The following is a 19,642-nucleotide window of genomic DNA, read 5'->3' as shown; positions in this document are numbered from 1 at the left end:
CTTCCTTGAAATGTGTGGCCTGTGAAGCACCAAATCCAGTCGGTAAACCTGTTGCAGAAACTTCTTCAGATTTTACATTTAGCTTCAAAAGTAAATTATCTGAACCTTCTGGGAGTCAGATGGCAACTGGCTTTAAGTGTGACTTTTCAGAAAAAGCTTTTAAATTTGGCAGTACGGAACAGGGCTTTAAATTTGGGCATGTTGAGCAAGGAAGCTCACCTTCTTCCTTCACATTTCAAGTTCCTTCTAGTACGGAAGCTAAACCCACTAAAGAAGGATTTAGTTTTACTGTGCCTGCATCTGCTGGTGGATTTAAATTCGGCATACAAGAATCTGGTGATCAAAAGAGTAATGAGAAGTCCGTTGAAGAAGATGCTGCTTTGAAGTCTCATGTTGTTAATAACAAGCAAGATAGTAGTGATTCGATTTTTGGACACAGTAGTAGCAATTTCACTTTTGCTGACCTTGCAAAGTCAGGGGAAGGATTTCAATTTGGCAAAAAAGATCCAAATTTTAAAGGATTTTCAGGTGCAGGTGAAAAACTTTTTTCATCACAGAGTGCTAAAATGTCCCCTAAGGCCAATACATCATCAGACCTTGAGAAAGATGATGATGCATATAAGACCGAGGACAATGATGATATCCATTTCGAACCTGTAGTTCAGATGCCTGAAAAAGTGGAACTTGTTACAGGAGAAGAAGATGAAAAGGTTCTGTATTCACAAAGGGTCAAATTATTTAGATTTGATGCAGAGATAAGTCAGTGGAAAGAAAGGGGCTTAGGAAATTTAAAGATTCTTAAAAATGAAGTTAATGGCAAACTAAGAATGCTGATGCGACGAGAACAAGTACTAAAAGTATGTGCTAATCATTGGATCACTACTACAATGAACCTTAAACCTTTATCTGGTTCGGACAGAGCATGGATGTGGCTCGCCAGTGATTTTTCTGATGGAGATGCTAAACTGGAACAGTTAGCAGCTAAGTTTAAAACACCAGAGCTGGCTGAAGAATTCAAACAGAAATTTGAAGAATGCCAGAGACTTTTATTAGACATACCACTTCAAACGCCTCATAAACTTGTAGATACTGGCAGAGCTGCCAAACTAATACAGAGAGCTGAGGAAATGAAAAGTGGGCTCAAAGATCTCAAAACGTTTTTGACAAATGACAAAAAGCTCACTGAGGAAGAGAATAACAATTCAAGCTTAGCAGTCAGTACTTCTGACTTAACAGTAAAACCACATGCTGAAACCACTGGACCCTCATTAGAATGGGATAACTATGACTTAAGAGAGGATGCTTTGGATGATAGTGTAAGTAGTAGTTCAGTATATGCATCTCCATTATCAAATAGTCCTGTGAGAAAAAATCTCTTCCGCTTTGGTGATTCAACAACAGGGTTTAATTTCAGTTTTAAATCTGCTTTGAGTCCATCCAAATCCCCCGCCAAGTTGAATCAGAGTGGGACTTCTGTTGGCACTGATGAAGAGTCTGATGTGACCCAAGAAGAGGAGAAAGATGGACAGTACTTTGAGCCAGTCGTACCATTACCTGATCTGGTAGAAGTGTCCAGTGGTGAGGAAAATGAGCAAGTTATCTTTAGTCATCGAGCCAAACTCTATAGATATGACAAAGATGCTGGCCAGTGGAAGGAAAGAGGAATAGGTGATATAAAGATTTTGCAGAATTATGATAATAAACATGTGCGAATAGTGATGCGAAGAGACCAAGTATTAAAACTGTGTGCCAATCATAGAGTAACACCAGACATGACTTTGCAAAACATGAAAGGGACAGAAAGAGTTTGGGTTTGGACTGCATGTGACTTTGCTGATGGAGAAAGAAAAGTAGAACAATTAGCCGTCCGTTTTAAACTACAGGATGTTGCAGATGCATTCAAACAAATTTTTGATGAAGCAAAACAGGCCCAAGAAAAAGATACCTTGCTAATGCCACACTTTTCCCGTGCTGCCACTCCTCGAGAATTCCCTTGTGGTAAAATTGCGGTAGCTGTATTAGAAGAAACCACAAGGGAGAGAACAGATTTAAACCAAGGTTCTGATACAACAGATACAGTTCCAGAAGTTGAAGTATGTAACACTTCTGAAACACCAACAAAAGCAGTTGTTTCTCCTCCAAAGTTTGTTTTTGGCTCTGAATCTGTTAAAAGCATTTTTAGTAGTGAGAAAGCAAAACCATTTGCATTTGGCAACAATTCAACTACAGGTTCTTTATTTGGATTCAGCTTTAATGCACCTTTGAAAAACAGAAGTGGGGAAGATGTTTCAGATGAGATTGAAAGAAAATCAGAACCTAGTAAATGTGAAGCACAGAAGAGCTCAAACATCAAGCCATTTGCAGAAAGCAAAGCAGAAAAGCCCTCGACTCCTTTTCCCAAGGAAGAGCCCTCAACTAATTATGCATTTAAAACATTAGAAAAGGGTAAGTGTAAAGTTAATTTTTCCATATTTAAAAATAATTCTTATGTTTAAAAACTGAAAATAATGCAGATCACTTTGTTTTGTATACAATTATGTATTAGTAGGAAACTAGGTTAATTTGAATTCTCTTTTAGACAACTTTTAGAATGTTTCTCAAACATGCTCATGAGCAAGTATTTTTTAGACTTATTTCTGGTAAAAATCATAGTCTACTTGTACAGAATTCTTAATATTTGACATGAGGCTTATCTCAAGGATTAACATTTTACTGTAACATTTGGTTAAAAATTGCATTTAGTAAAGGTGCTTGTGTAGAGTATTAGATTCTTTTAAAGGACATGTAACTTATCCCTAGAATGTTTAAATTCAATTTTCTCAGTCAAAATTATGAGACTGCTAAACTCGGGTTGAGAGCTAATTTGAAAAATATTTCAACCTCGTAGAGATCCAGGGTCTTTAATTACTCATATTTAGTATTGTGTCCTATGAAAACAGAATTTAAATTTGTGATGCCCTGCACTTTTTTCAATTGAGTGTGACTTATAGTTGTATTACATGGCAACACCATATATGAATTTGAGCTTAGAGCTTATTATATTAAATGAACTTTTATAAACTAAATGAATAGTGGTTGAGTTGTAGATGAATCTAGGGAGTGCCTGACCAATTGAAAATCTAGTCATGTGAAACAGTTTACATTAGGGGACGTGGAGAGATTAGAATTTCTTAAACTAGTTTGGCCACGGAACATTTTGGACAGAAAGTAATACAGAAACGTTCTACAGAAAAAAAAAAGTTATTTCTTAAGCTTTTTTTCATGTTTAGATATATTCTGAAAATATGTTTGAAAAACATTTCAGAGCAGTAGCATCACATACAAAGATTATAGTTTTGTACTTTAAAGCAAAGATTCTCTTACCCCCTTTTCTGCAGTATACTTTTCTGGCAGTGTGGTGAAACTTTCATCCTTTCTCAGAGTGTTTTTAAATATACAAAATATAGGATTACCAAGGAAACCAATTACACATTGAAATGTGTTTATCAAAATTTTTTTAGAAGTTCACCTCAGCTTTAAAAGAACATTCTTTTTTCCCATGTATTTTTAGTTTTCCCACACAACCTCTGCAAAAGTTGGTTAAATGGCCAATTCACTTTCATATTTGCAGTCATTAAGAGTATATATGTTTGAGTGAAGGTTAATAGAGTAACTACACATAGTACTGAAATTTTGTTGTTAGTACAGTATTTTGTTAAAGGCACATGTAAAATCTTTTGAAAGTAGATCACATATAAATGTTTGTGGCTTTTTATGTACTATTTGTATCCTTTGTTTGAAGATGGCTGCATTTCTAGGTAATTTCCTAGGTGAAGTTTAGTTTTAACTTTATCCTCAAGTTTTTGCTTCCCTGTGATATACCTACTTTGTTAACTGAAAGAATTCTCTCCATAAATTTTAAGAAATTAGTAGTTAATTTCTGCAGAAGTTGGTTTTTGTTTTAGAAATGAGTTATGCAGTATACTTTGGGAAGGATAGTAGCTATTTTAAATTAAGAATATTCAGATAACTGATCTGCTTTACACAAACCAAAAAAAAAAGTTGTTTGCAACAAAGTTACTGTTCTATGTGTAGCATTCTGGCGATTAACATTGACTTTCTTTTTAGACAGTCCTCCAAGCACACATATAATTTCATGTAAGATCGTAGATCAGGAACTGGAAAGCACCTCAGAGGGCATCTAGTCCTATCCCCTCATTTTACAGATGAGGAAACTGAGGCCCACAGGGGCTAAATGACTTGCCAAGGTAACACAGGTAGTGTCAGAATCAGGTCCTGACAATGTTCTTACTGATACACTATAGTTAGAGAATGTTTAAACAGTTGCACTACTGTTGCTTAACTAATTTGTAGAATATACTAACTAGAAACTATAGTTATACTGGTTTAATGGTTTTGTGGCACAATGCAGAGTATAAAAGTCTGACATACTTTTTAAAAAGCCTACTATGAGGTAAACGTGGGTCCTTACCAATATTGACCTTTAACTTTCAATCATAGTTGTTAACTACAGGGGTGTTTTGAAGTATATCTGAAAAAGCACAGGCAATTTCTTTTTAACTGGGTATGTTTGTTTTTTTCCAGAGTGTGGTCAAAATACTTAAAAATTGTGATTCCATGGGAACTGATAAGTGATCTATTTAATTCCTAAGTCATTATGGGGACTGACCTATGAATTTTAGTGATTTTCTTGTCTTTTGTGTGTGGGGGGGTTGGTAGGGAGGAAGGGTTTGTTTTTAAGAGAGAAAAGGAAAATAAAGTCAAGTTTTATTTTGTCCCTCTAAACACCCAAATCCTTAACATTGTTTATTTTCTAGGATTTAATTTTAGTCTTTTTAAATCTAATCCAATGGCTTTTTGGACCAGTGCCCCCTCCTCACAGCCTGAGAGCAAAGGTATAAAGTGCACTCAGTGTGAGATGACTTTAGTTTTCTTAGCAGTTGGCAGTCTTGACAAAGTAGTTTTGCTTCATAAAATTAAGAATTTAACAGTTTACAACATGCATGTTAAAGAATGCTGGTTTAGGTGAAGACATCTCTTGATAGTAGTTTAACACACTGTAATGCTTGCACATAGTTGTTCTTCTCATTGCCTTACTTTGTTTCGAGGGTAGTTAGTTCTAAGCAGTCACTACTTCTTGCTATGTTGCATTTCACTATTGCACTCATTTTGACACTTCTACCTACTGCGTTGACTTCTCATTGCCTTGTTCATTTGTTCCCTCAACACTGCTGTACCGTAGGAAATACAAATCAGGAAAGAAAGTGTTCCATAGTTAACCATCACGTGTCTGTTTTAGGAAACAGTCTTCAAGTGTTGCAAGTCAAAGGTGACTGCCAGTAACAAATTTTTCCATTATATTGTTGGTAAAACAGATTTCTGTAGGATATTATACACTGATCTCCTGTGTCTCCATGTACATATTTACTGGATTTCTAGGCTCCAACTCACGTATCATATTTTGAATATACATATGTTATTAAGCTCTTCTGGGTGTAGGTAGTTTAAATTAAAAAAAAATCCTAGAGTCCTTGGTGTTGAGAAGAATTAGAACTATATTATAAACTGAAATGAGACAGCAAGAATCAGTCTTGGGTATGTAATTCAGAACATTTAATTTAGAAGGGACTTAGATTCTCTCAGGATTCAATTCTAAAACAAGCTTTCATCTTACAAGTAAAGAAATATTTTGAGTCCTAGAAAAATGAAATGACTTGCAAAGATTATAAAACTAAGATCAGAACCTAGGGTCTCCTGACTTCATTTCTTGTCTAATAATCACTATTCTATTTGTGTGTCCCTTTCCCTTATATTCCTCCAACAGAATTATGAGTATTCTCACATGTGGTAATGAGAGAATGTTCTTTGTAATGACAGCAGGGGAAAAGGGAGAGAATTTATTTCACTTATAATCGACTGAGGAATGATCACTACCATGCATGAATTAGTTTAATATTGTTGTTAGTCTCTGTAGGCAGAAATTTGACTAGCTCTTTCTAGATCTATTCCTGTGGTCATTTTAGGATCAAGAATTTTAAGTTTTTGCATGATTTTTAGCCATAGAGGTTTTACCTATAGGTGAAGTATTGAAGCTCAGATGAACATTTCTGGGGGGTATTCTTTAATACTGTGTTGCTCTGTGTGTGTGTGTGTGTGTGTGTGTGTGTGTGTTTAAAGCCTTAATCTGGTGACAAAGGAGCTTTTAAAGTAATACCATATAACATTTTGGGGGAATTTCTGAGATTTCCCTGCAGGTGAAAATCAAGTTTGACTTTTTATTTAGACTAATTTTACAATATGTTTTCCTAACTTAAGGCACAGTTGCACATGCATGGCTGTTTTAGTTATTATTAGCATGTAAAAGGCTCTTTTCTAAAATTTACATTTTATAAAGTTTTAGGAATTGGATTATAATGTATGTTATTTTACCCTAAATAAGTAAAAATAATTCTTTAAAACTATAAAAGATCTTGTGTTTAATGAAGAAAGCAGTGTGTCTCATATACAATGTAAACAAAATCAAATGATTCCTTATGAGTTTTTTGCAATAAAATGTAATTTTTTTTGTACCTTATTGTAGAAATTATTCTGTAGTTCTGATTTTAGGCTTGAGTAGTGATGTATTATTTAAAACTTAGGCTTTGTAATTTTGCTTCATTTCTTATAGCTGAGATAAAGAAGGAACCAGAAGAACTTTCCACAGATGATGTACTCATTGTATATGAACTAACTCCTACTCCTGAACAGAAAGCTCTGGCTATCAGTCTTAAACTTCCTCCAACTTTTTTCTGCTATAAGAATAGACCAGATTACATTAGTGAGGAAGAAGATGATGGTAAGGCCCCATCTCATTCCACCCTATTGTCTTCTAGTATTGTAGAAGTATAATAAAAATTTATTAATTAATATAATAATTAATAATAATATTATAATATAATATATATTTATTATATATAAAAATAAATGTTTATATATTTATATAATATATAATATAATATAATAATTATAATAAATAATTAATAATTAATTAATTAAAAATTAATATGAATATTTAAGCTGCCTCACTACAGCGTTCCAGGGTTTATATAAGATTTTCCAAAACCTTTAATGCAGTTTTAAGCTAATTAAGACATTGAAGCTTAAAACTGCCCCAAGACTTTTGGGAAATCTTGTATTTAGTTTGTTTTGTGGAATTAGAGCAATGTTAGAATCATAGAATCTTGGAGTTGTAAGAAATCTTAGAGTCCATCTAGCATATATTAGAGCATGAATCCTTTCTGTAACATGTACAAGTATATTTGTGGCTGCTGTGATTTTGTTATGTGGAAACTCCCTTCAGTGATGAAGATTACAACCTGTCTCAGGGAGTTGCTTGATGCTTATGTTAAATTACTTAGTCTTATTCACGCAGCTAGTAAATGTCAAAGGTAGGATTTGAACAGTCTTTTTAACCCTCAAGTCTAGTATTATGTCTGTTAGGTCACATTAGCCACTGGCTTCTATTTATATTACTTGAATTCAATGGTGTTTCACTTACCATCATCACATTGCCACCCAAATTTCCAATATTTAATCATATTTGATGCTACCAATCATGTTTTTAAGATGAAGATTTTGAATCAGCTGTCAAGAAACTTAATGGGAAGTTATATCCAGATGACCCAGATGAATGTAAAGGATCCCAAGAATTTGTAACAGGTAAACCAATATAGAATAATGTATATATATTAGTTAAACACCCTATAGATTGATAAATTTCATAGTCTTTATTTAACATCAAGCAAAAAAGTACATATATACTTCCATAGAAATTTATGACTTCAAACTATCCAAATGACTATTGTTTTGATAAGTAAGTGAATTTTAATGAAGTTGACTGTAACTGGTAAATAGAAATTATATTTATCCTATGTATATCATTATAAAATAAGATGTATGTGGCTAGGAGAAGGGGAAAAAACTTTCCATTATACTGGAGGGAAATATTTTATGGAATTGGATAAGATAATTATATAATTATACTGTGGATTATAGGAAACCAGCAACTTTTATGAATTCTGGGATTTATATTGAGTTTTCTGTTTACATGTCTTTTGCATCATTTTTTCCAGTTCATGATCTTTTCCTGAAACTTTAGAAAATTTTTCTGAATCTAAAAATCCCGTACTCTTAAATTCATTTTTCCCATGTTTTTTCCTCCTATTTATCTTGATATTACTACTGTGTAATGAAACTGGACTATATTCTTCCAGTAGGTGTTAGTCTAACATGATTTACTTTAGACAAAACGTTCTTTATCAGTAATTCTGTAGCGAGTTTACTTATTAGGAATAGATGAAACAGTTTACTGAATTTAAAGTAATTAAATGCTTTTTTATTGCAATATGTTGTAAAGAGAACAATTGTAACCTCCCTCTGTTACTGTTTATCACAGGGTGAAAGGACAAGAATGTTTTAGAATTAATGGAGAAGGATTATTTTGATAGAGATAGAAAGGATAGAGGGAAGGGAAGGGAACAGAAATTGTAGGGAAAAGGAAATATTGGTAGAGAAGGAGAGGCAAGATTTGATTTTACTATAGTAAATGACTGTCCCTACAGGGACATTTTAAAATCACTACAGCCTCATATTATATTGGTTGGTTCATGAAATACGTTTTGATATTACTGTATTCAAGTTCTTTGGCCTTAAGCCTCCTTCACTCTGTTACTGAACTTTTGTTGTATTTGTTCTTGCAGGAGAAGTTGTTCCAGACCATGATAAAGAATGTGTGATTATCTGGGAAAAGCAACCAACATCTGAAGAAAAAGCAAAAGCAGAAACTCTAAAACTTCCTCCAACTTTTTTCTGTGGTGTTTGCAGTGATACTGATGAGGATAATAGCCATCCAGAAGACTTTAATTCAGAGGTTCAAAAAGTCCAGGAAGCAAAAGTAAGGATATCTTTATTCTTTATTTCTTTTCTTATATAATTGGTACCTGCTACATTTAGTATTAAGGAAAACCAAACCGACTTTCACTTAATGTCTCATTTTATACAGATAAGAACCTAAATTATCCTCAACATATGTACCCTTTCATTTTCCTCCTTATTGATTCTTTTCCCCCTTTCTGCCATACTTCTTTGTTTTTTGGGTTTTTTCTCTCTTTCTCTGTTTCCTTTCTTTGCATTTCCTTTCTTTGCCTTCTTCTGAATATGCTTTAAGAGTGACCAGCAACACTCCATAAGCTTTCTTAAACCTACAGCTGGGTCCCCCAGGTCTTAGTTCTTAAATAAGTTAGCATTTTTCTTCTGAAGAAGGTATTGATTGAAGCAGAAGTAGATTTCTTTTAAGAATTGTTAATCTAGGGCAGAAGGATTGAAAAGAATAAGAGATGGTACCAGAAATGTTAGTGTCTAAGCTGAGCTTGGCTAGTCAAACATTGCATAGTTTTATTTGATGCTAAACGTTTTTATTGTGAATTCACTTGTGTGTTTTGTTTTTAGAAATTGCATGATGAGGATGAGGTTACAAGTTCAACTGATACTGTATCTGCTAGAGGAACTAAAGTTCCTGCTTCATTCATATGTAAATTTGAAGAACCTGACTCCACTACTGAATCTTCTGATGTAGCGCATAATTCATCTGGGGTTAATGACACACCTATAGACTTATCTAATAAAAAAGAAAATGAGGCAGATTCCACAAGCCAAGGTAAAATTCTGCTTTTACCTGTGGATAGATATGTATTTAGGAAAATGTTTACTGAGTGACTATCCATTCTGTTTTTATATTTTTACATTAGCTTTTTACTATCCCTTGTGTTTTTGCATTTTACATTTTATACATTTACATATATATGTTTTTTCCTGATAATTTATAAAATTGTTCTAATGTGTAAATTGATATGACTTAAAGTAACAGTAACCAGAAATATAATTTACTAAATTTAATACTGAGCTTATTTTGGCTTCATTAAGATGATTACAAAAAAAAATTCTTGTGAGACGAGATGGTATAGTTAACAGGGGTGGGGAACCTGTGGCCTTGAGGCCACATGTGGTCCTCTAGGTTCTCAAGTGCAGCCCTTAAAATCTCCACCCCTCATAGTAGAAAGAGTACCAGCTCTGGAGTCATCGAGGTCTTGGGTTCAGATCCCACCTTCATTGCTTACTATCTCTAGGACTGTGAGTAAATGGGTAGTTTCTTCATCTGTAAATTGAGGGGGTTGGACCAGATGACTGAGGACCCTTACAGTTCTAAATTTATGATCCTATAATCTGTCCTTTGAGATCACAGAATTTGAGTTGCAAAGTGACCACAATGTCCATCTAGCCTAACACATAGCTAAACAAGAATCTTCTTTACACCATAACTGGCAAGTTTTGTTTGAAGAACTTCAATCAGGGAGAGCACATTCTCTCCCATGGCAGCCCATATTCTATTTTTGATCCTTCTAGTTAAGGAAGTATTTCTGGACTAATTCTGTCTCTCTGGAGTTTCTTCCCAGTGCCTTCAGTTCTATCTTCTGTGGCTAAGTTTAATATACGACAGCCCTTCAAATACTTGAAGACAGTTATAATAACTCCCCCTACATCTTTTCTTCTTCACTTCATCTTCTGATATCACAGCTCCATTTCCTTTAACTGTCTACAATTGTTCCTCTTATTTCCTCCCACGCCTCAACTTCTTACAGTCTGGCTTCCAACCTCACTGCTCAAATAAAATAGCTCTTTAAAAAGTTGCCAATCATCTGTTAATTGCTGAATTCAGTGGACTCAATCCTTCTAGACATTTCTGTAGCATTTGACAGTCACTATGCCTTCTTTCTTGATACCCCATCTCTCTTGGTTCCCTTCCAGTCTGATTTTATTTCTCAGTTTCTTTTCCTGGATCATCATTCATCTTTCACCTTCTGAATGTGTTTGACTCCTAAGGCCCTCTTCTCTCTTGGTAATTTAATTAACTCTGATGGATTGAAAGATTATCTCTATACAGTTGGTTCTCACATACAAATGTCTAATCCTAATTTTTTTTGACTTCCAATCCCACATCATCAGCTACCTATTAGACAGTTCCAGCCATGTGTTCTATAAGTATTTTAAGCTCAATCTGTCCCAAAAAAACTCATGTCTTCTCACTTCTCCAAACTTCCTTGTTTCTGTTGAGGGCATCACTATCTTCCTGGTCACTCACGTTCTCAAACTTGAAGTTATTCTTAATCCTTCCCTTTACCTTTCCATCTTCCTCCAAGTATTCATTCAGTTGAAATGTCTTGACAGTTCCACCTCTACAACATCTCTTGAATCCTTTTATTTCTTTCCCTTCAAATGGCTACTTCCCTAGTTCAGGCCTTCATCACCTCTCACTTAGACTATTGCATTAACATTCTAATTGGACTTATTGCATCCAATTTCTCCCCTCACTGATTCATCCTTCACACAACTGCTAAAATAATCCTCCTAAGTTGTCATGTCACTTCCTTGCTCAAGAACCTTTAGTTTATTCAAGGCCTTCTCATCTGGCACCAATCTATCTTTCCATGTTTACTTTATATTAATTTTCTTCATTCACTCTTATTTTCCATTCAGACCAACCTACTTGTTCTTTAAATTGGCATTCTCTCTACCCTCAAGCAGAGGAGGTGGGGTGGGAAGAAGAGAGAAAGAGAGAAAAAAAGAAACCATGTTTTTATCACTTCTGTAGAGTGCTTGGAAGAGTGCTATATGCAAGTAGTAGGTACCTTATTATTTTTGATGACTTTTGATTTCCATAAGGAAGTATGATATTGTCCAACTGATGCTGTATGGCTTTTAGAAGTTGGAAATTGATACACTCTTCCAATCACCTATCTTGGATAAAGAAGTTATAATGTCATAAATCTTCTATGAAAGATTTTCATTCTTTTTTATTTTATTTTTTATTTAGAAGTAGAAAGAACAGTGTCATTTGGATTTGGTACTAATACAGGATTGTCGTTTGCGGATTTGGCTTCTGATAATTCTGGGGATTTTGCTTTTGGTTCAAAAGGTAAGGTAACATTAGACTCAAGGCAACTAATTTTATATATTGGCTGTATTTCAGATTTGCTGTAGTTTAAAGAGCTTCAGAATTGTCAAAAATCTAGAATCACATTTAATGATCATAAAGTGTTAATAGTGGACTGTAGCATTTTAAACTACTGGCTATTTTCTTTCCAGTTATGGTTTTATTGATCTGGCCTCTGTCTTTATTTTGGGGGGAAATGACATGATTGCAGATTTATTGCTTTAGTATTAGCACTGATTTTCCCGTAGCAAAGTAAGGGTTATATGACATTAACCATGCTGTGTCCCCATTTCTTATCTTGGAGAATTGAAGGATATGGATTCCACAATGTTATATCTAGGTCCTAGCCTCAGTTTAAATAGAAGTTGTTTACTAAATATGTTTATAAGGAATAAGTGTTGTATATTAAACATTAGATACCTTATGATAAAGGGTTTAATTTTCATATAGATGTCATTTGGCAAAGAATTCAGAATTTATTATTTTCAGTAATGAATATCTAAGTATCTTTAAAAATTTTATTTCTTAGATAAAAATTTCCAGTGGGCAAATACTGGAGCAGCTGTGTTTGGGAAGCAAGCAACCAGTAAAACTGGAGAAGATGAAGAAGGTAGTGATGAAGAAGTTGTACATAATGAAGATATACATTTTGAACCAATTGTTTCTTTACCAGAGGTAATTAATTAGAGTTATTGATTAGCAAGATGTCATTAGCATATAATGGCACATTTTTATAGTACTTTAAATTTTACATAGCCTTTTACATTTTTTATCTCATTTGATCCTCATAACTTGAGGTAGGTAATACAAATATTATAGCTATTTGACACAACATGAGGCAATTAATGTTTAGCAATAGTAAGTGACTTGTCCTCTGTATACCCCTTAGTTGCTGAATATAAGTCCCATTTACATTCATTTAAGTTTTTTAAAATGTGGATCTTTGAGTTTTCAAAAAAAAAACAAAACAACACTTTTTATGCTTATTATCTGATGTTGACATTTTAATATTTTTGAACAAAAACCTCATCACAAGCTTATGCTCATAAAATACCATCCATTACACAGGCAGTTTTTCAAACTATTTATCCTTTGGTTTTGAAGGATCTAGTGATAGGGAAGGAATAACATTTTATTTTAGCTTCATCTATATAAAGTATTTAGCCATCAACAAATTCTCAATACAAAAATTACTAAAAACTACTTACTTTTAAAAGAAAGGCTGTTAAATTCTTTAAGACTCGAAACAAAACATAGTATATGTGTTTGTTTTTTTAAAAAGCCTAAGAATTAGAAGTCGGGTTTTTTCTTTTTTCCTTCATTTCTTTTTCTTTCCTCTTTCACTTCCCTTTTCTTTCTTTTCTTTTCCACTTCATAGCGTGTGTAGGGAAAGATACCTGTTTTTATCAAAACATTGCTGCCCATTTGCTTATTAGGACTTTTTACTTTCTCAACTGTAGTCCTATAGCTGTGCATCCTTTAATCTTTTGCCACTATTAGCTTTCTAATATAAAAATCTCTTACCCTCTTCTCTTTTCTCAAATTCTGTAAACCTCTATCACAAAAATTCCTATATACCAGGAGGACAGTTTGGACAGGGGAGAAGTATGATCTCTATCAAGTACTTGGTCCTGATGTGGAAAAGGGATAAACTTTGTTTCAGACCTAGGTACAATGGATAGAAGTTAGATATAGGTAGACTTCATTATAAAGAGATAAAGCTTCCTAACAATTATAAGTTCTTCTAAAGTAGAATAGTCTATAGCAGGAGATAGTGGGTCCCCCTTTTCTAGAGGCCTTCAAACTATAACAGGGTGACCCTTTGTCAGGGATGTTGCAAGTACAAGTTGGTCTCTATGATCCTTGAGAGTTTTTCCAACCCTGTGATTTGATTTGATTCTGTGATTCCATATGTGACAGAGCCAGAATTTAAACTCAGACCATTGCTTTACTGTAGTGTTCTTTTCTATTTTCCTAGCAGGTTATCTGACTAGTATCATTTCTTATTTGCTGAAAATTATCTTTTCAGAATTTAAAACTCTGGAGGAATTAGTTAATTTTGTATTTATTCGATTCGACAAAAATTATTGCAAATAAGAATTGCAAAAAAGAAGGTTTTTCTTAGAAATATTTTTGTTCATGGTTTAAGAAGTCCAAATGGTCCCCTATACCAAATGTTTACCTTATTATAGATATATCTTAATAGGTGTTATATGTAAAATGGAATGTCTAGGATAGTACTGAGAAGGACTGATTTTCTGAGTAACATCCTAGGTCAAAACTTATTATATTGAAATTATAGTTATTTATTCACTTATTCACAAGACAGCTATTTGATAATTTTAAAACTCAAGAAAATGTATAAAGTTTTCATTCTCTAAATGATAAGAAAATGTTGCTTTGTCAACAAATTGAGAATTTGATCAACTTCAGCTATTGACTGATTTTCCACATCAAGAACAGATGCATTTTAAAAGTGCTTTTATACCCCAAGCAGCAGTGCATGTAGATTCTTGAAATGGAGAGCATTTAATTTCTAAGAGAAAAATATAAGCAAAAGGGGGAAGAGAATCTGTATTTTCTGTTAGTGGCCTAACCAAATGCAGTATACTGCTAACACTAAAAGGTACTACTGAAATACTGTTATGGTAAATACCATTACCCAAAAAAAAAAAAATACACAAAGCTTAAAACAAAACTGAAAGAATGGTCACTTGGTTTGTAGTTGTAGTCATAATTGAGGCTAAGATCAACAAGTATAGTAGGACATGATAGCTACTAGTCACGTGATACCTTGCATATTATTAACCATGTTCTAACCACAGCCTTCTCTGGGAGGTAATGCATGTCATACTGATGATGAGATTGTGGTTCAGATAGTCTAAAGGACATGTCACTTGTAATATTGGAGCTGGGACTCAACCCAGCAGTCAGTCTGACCTCAGTGCCACAGTTGTAGAAAAGTGTCCTTTCCCATTGTCTGTTTTAGGTGGAAGTGAAATCTGGAGAAGAAGATGAAGAAGTTTTGTTTAAAGAAAGAGCCAAACTTTACAGGTGGGACAGAGATGTTCTTCAGTGGAAAGAACGGGGAGTTGGAGAGATAAAGATCCTTTTCCATACAATGAAGAATTATTATCGAATCCTTATGAGAAGAGACCAAGTTTTAAAAGTTTGTGCAAATCATGTTATTACCAAAGCAATGGAATTAAAATCCTTAAATGTTTCAAATAATGCTTTAGTTTGGACTGCTACAGACTATGCAGGTGAGTTTTAGCAACCTTAATACTCTTTTGAGTTCAAGTCTTATATATGACATAGAAACTATTTGTGAGATTCAAAACCATTAAAAAGTTACTGGGTTGTTTTTTTTTTTTTGGTTTGTTTTTGGCTTATAGACGGAGAAGCAAAAGTTGAACAGCTTGCAGTCAGATTTAAAACTAAAGAAATGTCTGATTCTTTTAAGAAGAAATTTGAAGAATGTCAGGATAATTTATCAAAACTGCAGAAGGGACAAGTATCACTTGTAGCAGAGTTGTCACAGGAAACAAATCCTGTGGTATTTTTCGAAATATTTGCTGATGATGAACCTCTGGGACGTATCACTATGGAACTATTCTCAAACATTGTGCCCCAAACTGCTGAGAACTTCAGGGCACTGTGCACAGGAGAAAGGGGCTTTGGTTACAGGAACTCAATTTTTCACCGTGTAATTCCAGATTTTGTTTGCCATGTAAGTATGAGCCAAGCCTGTTTCAGAGAACAAACTTAGTGAACTATTTTATTTTATTGGTAGAAATTGTCCACAAAAATTATCTTTTTCCCACAGTTGAGATAAGTAACATTATTCCATGTTCTTGTTGGATGATATAGTATAAGGTCTAAATCTAAATTCCTTTTCTACCAGGTTGCCAACTGATTTTCCCAAATGATGAATTCTTTCGCAAATTTTTCTTTAGTTCACCAAGTCTTTTGTAGACATTTGGTTGGAAATCTGGTGTGTCTTTATTCTGTTGATCTATTAGGTTTAAGTCTAGGGGTGCAAGACCTTACTTATCAGCCTTTCTATTGATTGTGCTTCTTGACTGTCTTGCCCACCTCTTTTTTCTATGTAAATTTCATTGTGATTTTTGCCTTATTCTATAAAGAAGCCCTTACTGTTAAATGTATGTTAAGGGCCTACTGTCATTTTTACTATATGAATCAGAAACATTCATCTCTTTTTATTCCTGCTGTTTCACCCCCAGTTCCAGGACCTTGTTATTTGATAACTGAGCTATTGCAGTAACACTCTTGCTGGTCTCCCTTGCTCTAGTCTCCTGTATCCTGTCTGTCTTGTACCTTGTTTCCAGAAGACCTTCCTAAAACATGGTTTTCATCATGTCATTAGGAAAGGCAGTTGGGCACAGCGTGAGGAATATTAGATAGGGAATCTGAGGAGCTCAGTTAAAATTCTGGGTAGTCCTGGGAAAGTTACCCAAAACTTCTGGGCATCATTTTGTTGATCTGTAAAATGAAGGGGATGACATGTAGGTTGATTTTTATCTGTAAATCTATGCTCTTGTAATCTTTTCTGTACTTGGCTTTCTTTGTAGCCTCATGGTACAGTGGAAAGGGCACTGACTCTGAACTCAAAGCACCTGGGCCCAAATTTTAGCTATGACACTGCCTGTGTGACAGTCCCTTAGCATCTTTTCTCCTTAGTTTCCTTATCTGTAAAAATGAAGGGTTGGATTAGATAGCCTCTGAGATTCCTTTTGTGGAAAACTTCTTTGAAGTTTCTTTTTTAAATGAACTCTACCTTTAAAATAATCAATTTATGGGTTAATATAATATTGTTAATCCCTTGAGGCTTGTCTTTATTAAAAAATGGATTGTTCTGGTTTTCTAATGAATTTAATATTTTCTGATTTTTATTATTGAGATTAACTTTAAATTTTAGATTTGATTGAGATCAACTTGTTCATAATTTATTTTAATTGTAATTTCTTTTTAGGGAGGAGATATCACCAAACATGATGGAACAGGAGGACGGTCCATTTATGGGAACTCATTTGAAGATGAAAACTTTACAGTGAGACATACTACTCCTGGCTTATTGTCAATGGCTAATCGTGGCCAGCACACCAATAATTCTCAATTTTTTATCCTTCTGAAGAAAGCAGAACATTTGGACTTGAAGCATGTAGTTTTTGGATTTGTTAAAGATGGCATGGATACTGTGAAAAAGATTGAATCATTTGGTTCTCCTAATGGTTTGGTGAGCAAAAGAATTATGATCACAGAGTGTGGACAAATATAAAATCACTGCTTTTTCATAGCAAACTTTTATCTTTGTAAACAGTTAAATTGAGGCTTAGCTGTTCTCAACAATATGGTGATTATGTTCAGCTTTTGAAAATGGACATTTCCAATGTATAAATGTAAAATTGCAGCTTATAGCTGTTGTCATTTTTTTTAATGTGTTAAAATTGACATTGCATGGTGTGAAATAAAAGTTTAAACACTGGTCTATTTCAGGTGTACTTGTGTTTATGTACTCCTGACAGAGATTTGTATTAAAAATTAACGTGAAATAAGTATTGTTAAAGCAATAGTCCTTCTTAGGTTGTTGAATGAATATGACATATGCAGTTTGATTCTGTTAATTGATTTTAAGGTATTTTACTTCCTGCATTGATGTACCTAACCTTTTAAATAAAGGGACCACAACTTGGATCTTTTTTAGATTTTAAATATACTTGCTATCATATCTTACCTACTGGTGTGCCTTTTTTTGAGGGGGACACAAAAAAAGTGCATGGAGACCCATTTATAATTGGGTGGAGCTATGAAGAGAGCAATGGCTTACCCAAAGTGCTCTTCTGAGGTCCCAAGACCTTCACCTCCATGTGTGGTCTTGAGTCAGTTTTTAATGGAATGCCTACCCTCTTCCAATCATTTGTAGCTTTCTGTGTTATTACAAAAGGCAGAATTTTATTTTCTTATGTTTTAAATAGATCATTTGGCTAGTTCCTTGGTGTTTTGGAAATGTTGGGCTTTACTTTCCTGTCATCAGTCTCTACTACCTCAGAATCTGTAGCCTGGTTCTTTCAACAGAACTTGGATTTTTTTCCTTGCAGTTGAGATATATTGCACATTTAAAAAATAGCTTTGTACCATGTTCCTTGCTTCTGGTTACTTAATACTATGTTACTTCACTATCTGTTTTTGATGAATTTTGTAAAATAAAAGTAACATGCACCATAACAATTTTTAGAATTCTTGTACAGCTAGATGTTCCTTCATCCATTCTAGCACTGTCGAAAGTAGGGAGGGTAGTTAAAGGGTGAGAAAACTAGTTGGCCATGTAATTTAGGACTGTAAGCAACATTTCCCCACAACTAAGATGCAAATTGAAAACATATGGAAATATTAAATGGATAGTAAATAAAACAAAGCGCGTCCCTGGAGATTGAGATACATCTCCTTAAGACATGGGAGAATGTCATCCCCCTGCTTCTTCGTTACAAAAATTGACGTTTATGAGGAGTGTATGCCAATGTTGAATATATGCCATCAACCCTTTTAACCTTTTTTAAAAATCATTGTCCCAGGTTAGTTAGCCAGCCCAGTTTTTACTGAAAAGAAGTGAATTGTAAAGAAATGAAAAAAATCTCACTTCCTGGAGAGTTAGAAATTAGGTGCCCTGCATAGGTACATTCAAGAATAAAATTTCTGGGGAAGAGTTTTATGGTAGCAGATTAGGATTTATTCCTCTGTGATGATGGGAGTATCATCATTACTTTAATAAGAACTGCTCAGCCAAGTATCAGAGAAAAGTTTACTTGTCCTAAGAATTTATTAATTCAAAATTAATTTACATTTTCCAAATTGATTAGAAAAATAAAGGGAATGGTGGTTTCACTATTACCTGGAGTGCTCTCTAACATGGCTTCTTTGTCTTAATTAGTATTTCATGATATGGTGGTATAGAGAGAATTTTTTTTTTAAATGATTGATGGCCTTTGTGGAAATCCTAGAATAAATTCTGAAGTATCAACTGTCACTAAATTTAAAGGAAGTAAGAAACGTTTGAATTGGCTTTTCTGTGAGATTTTAAAAGCTTTTAAAGCTATGCTCGATGGACTTTAATCTTGACTAATAAATAAATGTCATGTTGCATTCTGATAGTAAATTTTTTTAACAGACTGGCAAAGAATGATTATCTGTAGTATTCTGTTCCTCTCCCATTCTGATTCTCCCTGTACTTGTTCTAAAGTAAAAATAACTTCAGGCATTGTACCAAAGGCTGTTTGTCACATATTTTTGGAAGGAGTTTTAAAGACTGCTCCAACTTAAAGAAAAAATGAACTGTATAGAAACACACAGCATTATATCAAATTCTTTGTAACAGTGATCATTTTTATGTTGTCCTCATTAAAACCTTTTAAATGGAATAGAAACTCACCATTTTGTATACTTATTTATAAATGATCTTTTTAGCAGAAGTAGTAAGTGGTTCCCATCATATTTATGTGTCAGCTCCTAACAATTTAAAATACGTACTGTAATGCAGCAGGAAGAAATTTTGGAGTCAGAAGACCTGAGTTTTAACCCCAGTTTTGCTACTTTCCT

General features: G+C 33.9%; 1 protein-coding gene across 1 annotated transcript in view; it reads left to right on the top strand.

Moving 5' to 3' along the window:
• LOC114046165 (E3 SUMO-protein ligase RanBP2-like) overlaps window positions 1-19,189 on the top strand; it is a 76,359-nt gene extending 57,170 nt beyond the window's left edge. The window contains exons 20-29 of the mRNA XM_027866410.1: window positions 1-2,445; window positions 6,668-6,835; window positions 7,606-7,698; window positions 8,739-8,932; window positions 9,487-9,694; window positions 11,909-12,010; window positions 12,558-12,703; window positions 15,018-15,291; window positions 15,424-15,758; window positions 17,022-19,189. The exon at window positions 1-2,445 is cut by the window's left edge and continues 1,876 nt beyond it. Coding sequence (XP_027722211.1) covers window positions 1-2,445; window positions 6,668-6,835; window positions 7,606-7,698; window positions 8,739-8,932; window positions 9,487-9,694; window positions 11,909-12,010; window positions 12,558-12,703; window positions 15,018-15,291; window positions 15,424-15,758; window positions 17,022-17,327 — 4,271 coding nt within the window. The 3' untranslated portion in view covers window positions 17,328-19,189. The remainder of the gene's footprint in view (window positions 2,446-6,667; window positions 6,836-7,605; window positions 7,699-8,738; window positions 8,933-9,486; window positions 9,695-11,908; window positions 12,011-12,557; window positions 12,704-15,017; window positions 15,292-15,423; window positions 15,759-17,021) is intronic.
• The last annotated feature ends 453 nt before the right edge of the window (window positions 19,190-19,642 follow it).

The sequence above is a fragment of the Vombatus ursinus genome, unplaced genomic scaffold (assembly GCF_900497805.2).
Source record: "Vombatus ursinus unplaced genomic scaffold, bare-nosed wombat genome assembly UNPS02014781.1, whole genome shotgun sequence".
Lineage (NCBI taxonomy): Eukaryota > Metazoa > Chordata > Mammalia > Diprotodontia > Vombatidae > Vombatus > Vombatus ursinus.
Note: the sequence above shows the minus strand (reverse complement) of the source record. Positions and strands in the feature narration are given on the sequence as shown.